The 8,510-nt window shown below is 35.7% G+C and overlaps 1 protein-coding gene and 3 long non-coding RNA genes across 6 annotated transcripts; 2 read left to right on the forward strand and 2 right to left on the reverse strand.

The window, feature by feature from the left end:
• Positions 1-197: 197 nt before the first annotated feature.
• On the forward strand, positions 198-1,384 carry LOC107751026 (small integral membrane protein 7-like). Its single transcript, XM_016566598.1, has 5 exons — positions 198-375; positions 529-570; positions 654-712; positions 958-1,048; positions 1,189-1,384. Exons 1-5 carry the CDS (start codon positions 350-352, stop codon positions 1,202-1,204), a joined length of 234 nt encoding a protein of 77 aa, XP_016422084.1. The 5' UTR covers positions 198-349; the 3' UTR covers positions 1,205-1,384.
• Positions 1,385-1,389: 5 nt separating this feature from the next.
• On the forward strand, positions 1,390-1,806 carry LOC107751027 (uncharacterized). The gene is made up of 2 exons (XR_001641202.1): positions 1,390-1,460; positions 1,598-1,806. It is a non-coding gene; the product is annotated as an uncharacterized LOC107751027 (long non-coding RNA).
• A 980-nt stretch (positions 1,807-2,786) lies between these two features.
• On the reverse strand, positions 2,787-4,164 carry LOC107751028 (uncharacterized). 2 transcript variants are annotated; one of them, XR_001641204.1, is made up of 5 exons: positions 4,125-4,164; positions 3,681-3,732; positions 3,409-3,482; positions 3,148-3,208; positions 2,787-3,063 (listed from the first exon to the last, which is right to left on the reverse strand). It is a non-coding gene; the product is annotated as an uncharacterized LOC107751028 (long non-coding RNA). The 2 variants fall into 2 exon arrangements; XR_001641203.1 differs by having other exon boundaries at positions 3,681-3,743; positions 4,125-4,161.
• Positions 4,165-4,347: 183 nt separating this feature from the next.
• On the reverse strand, positions 4,348-5,328 carry LOC107751029 (uncharacterized). 2 transcript variants are annotated; one of them, XR_001641206.1, is made up of 4 exons: positions 5,246-5,328; positions 4,803-4,864; positions 4,531-4,604; positions 4,348-4,454 (listed from the first exon to the last, which is right to left on the reverse strand). It is a non-coding gene; the product is annotated as an uncharacterized LOC107751029 (long non-coding RNA). The 2 variants fall into 2 exon arrangements; XR_001641205.1 differs by having other exon boundaries at positions 4,349-4,451; positions 5,246-5,327.
• Between the last annotated feature and the right edge of the window lie 3,182 nt (positions 5,329-8,510).

The raw sequence follows: 8,510 nt of genomic DNA on the forward strand, positions 1-8,510 counted from the left end.
ACATCATATGACCCCTTTAATCAAATAGGCTATTCGATTTTTTTAATGTATTGACTTTTTGCCTTTAATATTATATGATACTATACTGTGTTATACAGACTGGTTACTATAGACGAATACACTAATTTTTATGCAATATGTAACAGGGGGTCCTTGTAAATACCCACTATCCATCGCCAGCCCAGGGCTTGAGGATCCCTGCAGCTTTCGCAGACTGGAGTGCACAGCAACAGGATTGTCGTGCTGTGTGTCTGGCGTCAGGTGGCGATGAAGACCTAACGACTCATATTGAACTCATACAAAGATAGAAGAAGAAGAGGACGAACTGAGGCGGATATAATCAGCCAAAATGATTGGAGATCTTATAATTTTTGGGTAAATTCCACAATTTTTTCCTAAGCAGGATAGATTTCGTGTTATTCTTAAACAGAAGGTAGTTCGTGTTGTCCATATGTGTGGTGTAGTATTGTCAGAGTGTAACAGCAGTGTTTGTTCCTCTCCACGTCGCTCATTTCCTTGTGTTTGCAGCACTCTGCTCGTGAACGCCGGCGCTGTGCTCAACTTTAAACTGTGAGTGAAAACACAAAACTTACCTGTCAGTTTTCATTTGGATGATTGCTTGCTTATCCGTGCCGTTCACTGTCTGTGTGCAGAAAGAAGAGAGAAACGCAGTCTCAAGGGTTTGGCGATGAATCTGGATCGTCCAGAACTGGTAACAACAACAATTCATTAACGTTGCATTATGAAATAATAGTTCATTTAAATTTATTGGGACAGTATGACATAATATTAATAAGACAGTGAGCAGGCAGCTACAGGTCATTACAGAGGCCCTAACTCTATCATGGGATAGACCTAGAATAGATTATGAAATGTATCAAATATTAGATTTAAAAAAAAAATCTAAACAGTCCTGGTTCATATTTGTGACTCTTATTATGCATTGTCTGTCTTTAGGTGACAACATCAGAGAGTTTTTGCTGAGTCTGCGGTACTTTCGTATATTCATTGCTCTTTGGAACATTTTCATCATGTTTTGCATGATCTTGTGAGTATTGTCTTTTAATATAAAGATTTTGTTTGCTACTTTCATGCTACTAAAATAATCACCTTTATGCACTATTGCAAACAAACTGTTTTTGTGAAGAGGTGTTGCATATTTTAAAGTGTTCTTTTGTTTGTTTTCAGGTTATTTGGTTCATAATTGATGGCTGTTACAGTGAGGATCACTACAGACACTAAAGATCTAATTGCAGCATTGGGTGGATTTCGTGCAACAGGTTTTTTTAGTGTGAGATGTCTTACATATAGTCTCATCCAACGTCTTACAAAACATCTGTATATTTTGTACAGAAGTGTGTGATTAATATTGGTTTTACTTTCTGGGAATTGCTGAGTCTGCGGTACTTTCGTATATTCATTGCTCTTTGGAACATTTTCATCATGTTTTGCATGATCTTGTGAGTATTGTCTTTTAATATAAAGATTTTGTTTGCTACTTTCATGCTCCTAAAATAATCACCTTTATGCACTATTGCAAACAAACTGTTTTTGTGAAGAGGTGTTGCATATTTTAAAGTGTTTTGTTTGTTTTCAGGTTATTTGGTTCATAATTGATGGCTGTTACAGTGAGGATCACTACAGACACTAAAGATCTAATTGCAGCATTGGGTGGATTTCCTGCAACAGGTTTTTTTAGTGTGAGATGTCTTACATATAGTCTCATCCAACGTCTTACAAAACATCTGTATATTTTGTACAGAAGTGTGTGATTAATATTGGTTTTACTTTCTGGGAAATGGGGTCTTTTGCTGAGTCTGCGGTACTTTCGTATATTCATTGCTCTTTGGAACATTTTCATCATGTTTTGCATGATCTTGTGAGTATTGTCTTTTAATATAAAGATTTTGTTTGCTACTTTCATGCTACTAAAATAATCACCTTTATGCACTATTGCAAACAAACTGTTTTTGTGAAGAGGTGTTGCATATTTTAAAGTGTTCTTTTGTTTGTTTTCAGGTTATTTGGTTCATAATTGATGGCTGTTACAGTGAGGATCACTACAGACACTAAAGATCTAATTGCAGCATTGGGTGGATTTCGTGCAACAGGTTTTTTTAGTGTGAGATGTCTTACATATATAGTCTCATCCAACGTCTTACAAAACATCTGTATATTTTGTACAGAAGTGTGTGATTAATATTGGTTTTACTTTCTGGGAAATGGGGTCAGAAAACACACATGGGAACTACATTGTTAAAATATAGTTGAAAGCAGAGCTGTGCACTTGGCGTGTGAATGGTCTTTTCTCTGTACCCTAAACAAATACTGTCAGTTATTCCAATTTTAGATGCACTATCCACTAATGTAAAACCTTTGAGAAGCAAGCTTTGTGACCATTCATAAAATGAAAGAATAAACATTTAAATAGCTACTGCTTGGTTAATGTGAATGAGTACTTAACTGTGTGCAGTAGAATATATAATTCTGGTGTGTTTTAAGTGCATCAAGACACTTTCTACTCTGGTTAGAAATGTACCATTTACCTTGAGGTGACAAAAGTAACCACATGTGATCAGTCAGATTCACCGACTCTTTAAATCCCAGTGTTTTAATCACTTAACCTACAGTAATTGTACAAGTTAATGTTTACTTGCATTTTGCTCAGTTAGAACGGCCATAAGACGTCCACTAACCAACTATTAATTTCATTCAGCTAATGGTCCCACTAAATTCACATTTCACCTCAAGGTCACAGATGAATGAGAGAACAAGTTAATGAACGCAAAAATCAATTCATGGTTTAATAGTTTTATTGTAAAAGTAAGAGAGGTAAGTGCCAGCTGCAAGACTATTTATGCACTTACATAAAACACAAGCAATAATTCTTAGGATTAGAAAGAGGAAAAAAAAAAAAAAATAGGTTGGAATAGGTCAACTTTAATGCATAAAATGTTTCTCCCCATAACTAGTCAACGCTGGACTGCTTAGAGGGACCATTATGTACTTCTCCACGTGGGTTTGACAGTCCAGAGCCTTCGGAGGAACAAATCTCTCAAATGCCTAGAAAATGTGAAAGAACCAAATTTTAGATGAAAACCAAGTTAGTGAACAAAGAATATACACAATATACACTCTGAAAACTACCTTCACATGTGGCCATTCATCGTGTGAAGTCCTCTGGTCCTCCTGAACTACAGAATTCCTCCTTTTGGGGAAGACAAAGAGGACTTAACAAGAAAAGCACCAATATTTTGTATGCCAAGCAGCTCTGATGGTGCTTCAGATAAATTGGCTTAAAGTTTAGAGCAAATGTCAACACTATCGATCTGCTGGGGAAAAAAGATCAGTCATCATATGCACCAGGTAAATATCAACCAAATGTGCCAAAAACATGTTCAACCTTACCTGTTTTAGTATGTGGATGACTTATGAAACAAAGTCTGATGAATTTAAGGTTATCCATTCTGCTCCAGTATGATCTGTAGGGACAGGAGTAGTAAAAGTCAATGACCGTAAAAAACATGAATACCAGATTTTGTGGCAACAACATGGTTGCTCAGATCATTTGGCTTATTTCGTTATAAAGGGTCAACAGTGTCGGTCTGCTGGGGAAAAAAGATCCGTCATCATTGCTACCAGAAGTTTTAAAGCAAAGTCTAGTGTAGATCTAAACTCACCAAAATCTGAGTAAGCACTACAGCACAACTCCATGGTCCAACAGTCCACATACTGCAAAACTACTACAAAGTAAAACACAAAGTAACAAACAATTAAGCAACTAGAAATAACCTACTGCAAAAAGTCACTTAAATGGCCTGTATGCAACGTTGAAACAATGGACTAACTGGTATTTAACATTTTATTAACATAGTGCACTAAACAATAGAATAAAACTAAACCAGGGAAACTTTCATTGTCTTGACCTTCCCGCGTGCACCGAAAACGAGCCACGTGGTCAACATGCAACTACCCCAAAATCCTAAATTTCACTTTTGTTATCCTTACAACTTTATCACAATGCGTGTTTTGGTAAATCATTTGTAGAACGTGCTTTAAAAAAATATTTCTAGCAGATTAAAAGAGAAAAAAAAAAAAAAAATTACAAAGTGAACATTACTTACCCTGGTCAAGGAAGACGGAACTGGGAAGAACGAACATGCGAACCCGCCTTTTATAGTCCATGCGCATGCGCAGGTCGATGCGGTGACGTCAGAGTGGGTTCCAAGTTCCAACCTCTGGGGCCCGTTCTTCTCTGAAAACTACCTTCACATGTGGCCATTCATCGTGTGAAGTCCTCTGGTCCTCCTGAACTACTGAATTACTCCTTTTGGGGAAGACAAAGAGGACTTAAGAACAAGAAAAGCACCAATATTTTGTATGCCAAGCAGCTCTGATGGTGCTTCAGATAAATTGGCTTAAAGTTTAGAGCAAATGTCAACACTATCGATCTGCTGGGGAAAAAAGATCAGTCATCATATGCACCAGGTAAATATCAACCAAATGTGCCAAAAACATGTTCAACCTTACCTGTTTTAGTATGTGGATGACTTATGAAACAAAGTCTGATGAATTTAAGGTTATCCATTCTGCTCCAGTATGATCTGTAGGGACAGGAGTAGTAAAAGTCAATGACCGTAAAAAACATGAATACCAGATTTTGTGGCAACAACATGGTTGCTCAGATCATTTGGCTTATTTCGTTATAAAGGGTCAACAGTGTCGGTCTGCTGGGGAAAAAAGATCCGTCATCATTGCTACCAGAAGTTTTAAAGCAAAGTCTAGTGTAGATCTAAACTCACCAAAATCTGAGTAGCACTACAGCACAACTCCATGGTCCAACAGTCCACATACTGCAAAACTACTACAAAGTAAAACACAAAGTAACAAACAATTAAGCAACTAGAAATAACCTACTGCAAAAAGTCACTTAAATGGCCTGTATGCAACGTTGAAACAATGGACTAACTGGTATTTAACATTTTATTAACATAGTGCACTAAACAATAGAATAAAACTAAACCAGGGAAACTTTCATTGTCTTGACCTTCCCGCGTGCACCGAAAACGAGCCACGTGGTCAACATGCAACTACCCCAAAATCCTAAATTTCACTTTTGTTATCCTTACAACTTTATCACAATGCGTGTTTTGGTAAATCATTTGTAGAACGTGCTTTAAAAAAATATTTCTAGCAGATTAAAAGAGAAAAAAAAAAAAAAAATTACAAAGTGAACATTACTTACCCTGGTCAAGGAAGACGGAACTGGGAAGAACGAACATGCGAACCCGCCTTTTATAGTCCATGCGCATGCGCAGGTCGATGCGGTGACGTCAGAGTGGGTTCCAAATTCCAACCTCTGGGGCCCGTTCTTCCTACGTCACTTATTACATCCGAGATGAAATGTCACATCCAAGATGATATCATCGCGCTAATCAGGATCTGGATAATTCGGTTCTTCAAACGCAGCTGTTGTTGATGATTAGTCTGGCTGGATTGAGTTATCTGAGATAATTGCGTGTTCATGGGTTGGTTTAAAAGGGGCTATGTATCGATACTCGAAACCACGATCAGCAATGCAGCGATTGGCTGGCGGCAAGACAGCAACGTAATGACATCATATAATTAAAAAATTCCCAATTAGCCTATTTGTATTCACGATTTCTAATTTTTGTACAGGCTTTACATTTTTATTTCAACGTAGCAATTAGCAATTCATTTAATTTTATATTTGAACAGATTTGTTACGTGACAACATTATTTAAAGTTTCTTTCTAGATCATGTTATCTGCATCTCCTGCGCTCCACCAAGCCACTCCCATAATATCTGTCATCACTCAAATTAATGCACGACTCTACATTATCTGTATAGCATGTGTATGTAATACAACTATGAAGTAATAATTTTATGACGAATAAATCTTTCAGTGAGTAAAACTGGCTGTGTCTATAGTATTAAAGACTACACAACATTATTATATTATATTTAAATTAATTTGTAAATGATTATTATTTTAAATGAATGTCCCTGTATAGGGATATGCCGGTATCAAATTTTCATGTTGCGATTAATTGCTAATGCTTTTATTACGGTATGCGGTATTATCACGAAAACCGGAAACCGTAGCAAAATGGTGCACGTTTTTGAGCTTGAACTTGCCCTTGGTTTGGCACTCACACTGCACATAGTGTGACTCATTAAATATAACTATAAAAATAAAATAATGATTAATAGTGATAATAGTATTATAGCATTTATTTATTTAGTATTTTAATAAAATAAAATAATAAACAAAGTAATCCGTGTGATAATACTATTATATTTAAAAACAAAATGAGTATACAATAAAAAATTCCGTTGTTTTATAGTACACTTAAAAATAAAATTGCTAATATTAACTTTTTTTTTAAAGAATTTTCATTATTTTCAAACCTAAAATCAGCAAACTTTTATTTTGGCGGGTTGCCGCTGCCGAGTGAAGCGCGTCAGTGAATGAAATGTCAGTTTTGCATTTTGCTCTGAAACCGGCAGCGCTTAGCCTAGATTTATGCTTTCAGTTTGAGTGTTAATCTTATACAGTATTACAGTTAGTCGATCTAAAACAGTGATTGTGCATTAACAGCTGTCAACAATGTCGTTACGCAAATGAGCGGTGTGATTTTTGTTGTTGTTAGTTTCATGTCGACTTTTTTTTTTTTTTGCAGAAATATAGTTCAATATAAAAGAAAAAGAAAATACAGAACAAATAACACAGAACATATGGGAGGATACAGAGGAAAGAGGAAAAAAAGAGAGAAAAAAATACAAATTACAATTTATTTAAAACCCGTTCTATAAAAAGAGATGTCTTCAGAGATTTTTTATTAGAGGATACTTTTTGAAGTGATGACAATAATAAATGTAGATCAGAAGCAAATATTTTGCAGCTGGGTTTAAATTTCAGGTAGGCTATCTAGCTTTATGGATATGGTATTTAGCCTACCCATCATAACGTTTAAGACATCATCTAACTCCTTATTGTCAGAACAATCAGAATGGAAAATAACCTTACTGATGGAAATACTACAGAGCCGGTGGAACACAAGAAATAGGGAAGCCAGAATTGTTTAGAATTAGCTATAACAGAAATATAATAAATGTGAAATATAGATTCTTCTTCCTCTTGGCAGAAAGAGCAGAGTGGAGAAATATTATGGTTAAATTGACATAGATACTTATTACAAGGGTAATAATGATGATTTTAAGATGAATTTATTTTACTTTATTATTAAACAAAAATGCATTTGGCACAGTCCATACCATAAAAAAGTAATGTTTGGGTAAAGTGCTGACCATTTTGCCTTAGCTTTAATAGCAAAATTGTTGCTAGTAATGAGAACGTTTCTCAAACATATTTACACATCGCATTTTTTTTTTTCGCGCATGCGCACCTGCGTACGCACCACTTATGCGCACCCCTGAATACATGTGTCAACACTCCCGTTTTTCCCGGAAGTATCCCGAATTTCACACCCATCTCCCGCCCCCCTCCCGTTTTGTTATTTCTCCCGGAAAACTCCCGTAATTTGTAGGGCCCAAACCTTGTTATATGAATAATCACATCAATATATTATTCCAAGTTTGTCCAGTTGCCAGATCTTGTATGAAACGCATCCTACTCACACGCATCCTTATCGACACATCATACACATTTCAACCCATTTGTGACCCTAAACCTGGCAACCTGCAACCCAGTTGCGCTGTTGATATCTGCGCAGGTAGTGACGCGGGAAGTTGCGTCACTGGGAGGAGAGACTCAGGTGGTGCGAAAAAAACCAAATATAGGCCCTACATGTATATTTAACAACAGCTGGACGGAAGAATTTAATTTCATATCTCGAAGCCATATCGACAATGTCCACGCCTTTTGCAAAATGTGTCGAACTGATTTTAATATCGGACACGGTGGGGAAAATGACGGTACTCAGCGCATTAAATTTAATATTAAACAGTGTTTCTGTTTATGTAATAAAATGTTTTAATAATAATAAAAATAAATACAAAGAAACATAAATAAGCCACGTTATTGTCATAATTTTCAATTTTCATCATTTTTATTTTTATTAATAATTATGTAGGCTATGATGTATTTATGTATTTAGCCTGCCTCTGCCATTGAGCACCAAAATGTTGACAGGTATGATTATAGATTGATGATCCAAAGATGAAGTATACAAGCGGTACATTTCCAAAGCTACATAACATTTTAACCATCAGGATGTGTTACACGCAAACCATCGGTCCTCCTTTAGCAATATATCATTGTTGTCATTTATTTAGTCTACAGCATAAATAACATGCCTGACGAACGTGTTTATATCGCTAAGAATATTTACCATCATCATCAATTGCATTATGAAATTATAGGCTACGCTTTTTAAAAGTAAAAAAATAAAAATAAAATTGTGATTTAAATAGTTAAACAATTTAAACGTGTTAGGCTACTATAAACACAATTAGTTTCCATATC

This window comes from Sinocyclocheilus rhinocerous, unplaced genomic scaffold (assembly GCF_001515625.1).
Source record: "Sinocyclocheilus rhinocerous isolate Xijiao unplaced genomic scaffold, SAMN03320098_v1.1 scaffold2647, whole genome shotgun sequence".
Taxonomy (NCBI): domain Eukaryota; kingdom Metazoa; phylum Chordata; class Actinopteri; order Cypriniformes; family Cyprinidae; genus Sinocyclocheilus; species Sinocyclocheilus rhinocerous.

Coding starts and splice junctions, on each gene's coding strand:
- LOC107751026 (XM_016566598.1), top strand. CDS start 350: ATGATTGGAGATCTTATAATTTTTGG. Junction 376..528: donor GGAGATCTTATAATTTTTGG/GTAAATTCCACA, acceptor TTGTGTTTGCAG/CACTCTGCTCGTGAACGCCG. Junction 571..653: donor GCTGTGCTCAACTTTAAACT/GTGAGTGAAAAC, acceptor GTCTGTGTGCAG/AAAGAAGAGAGAAACGCAGT.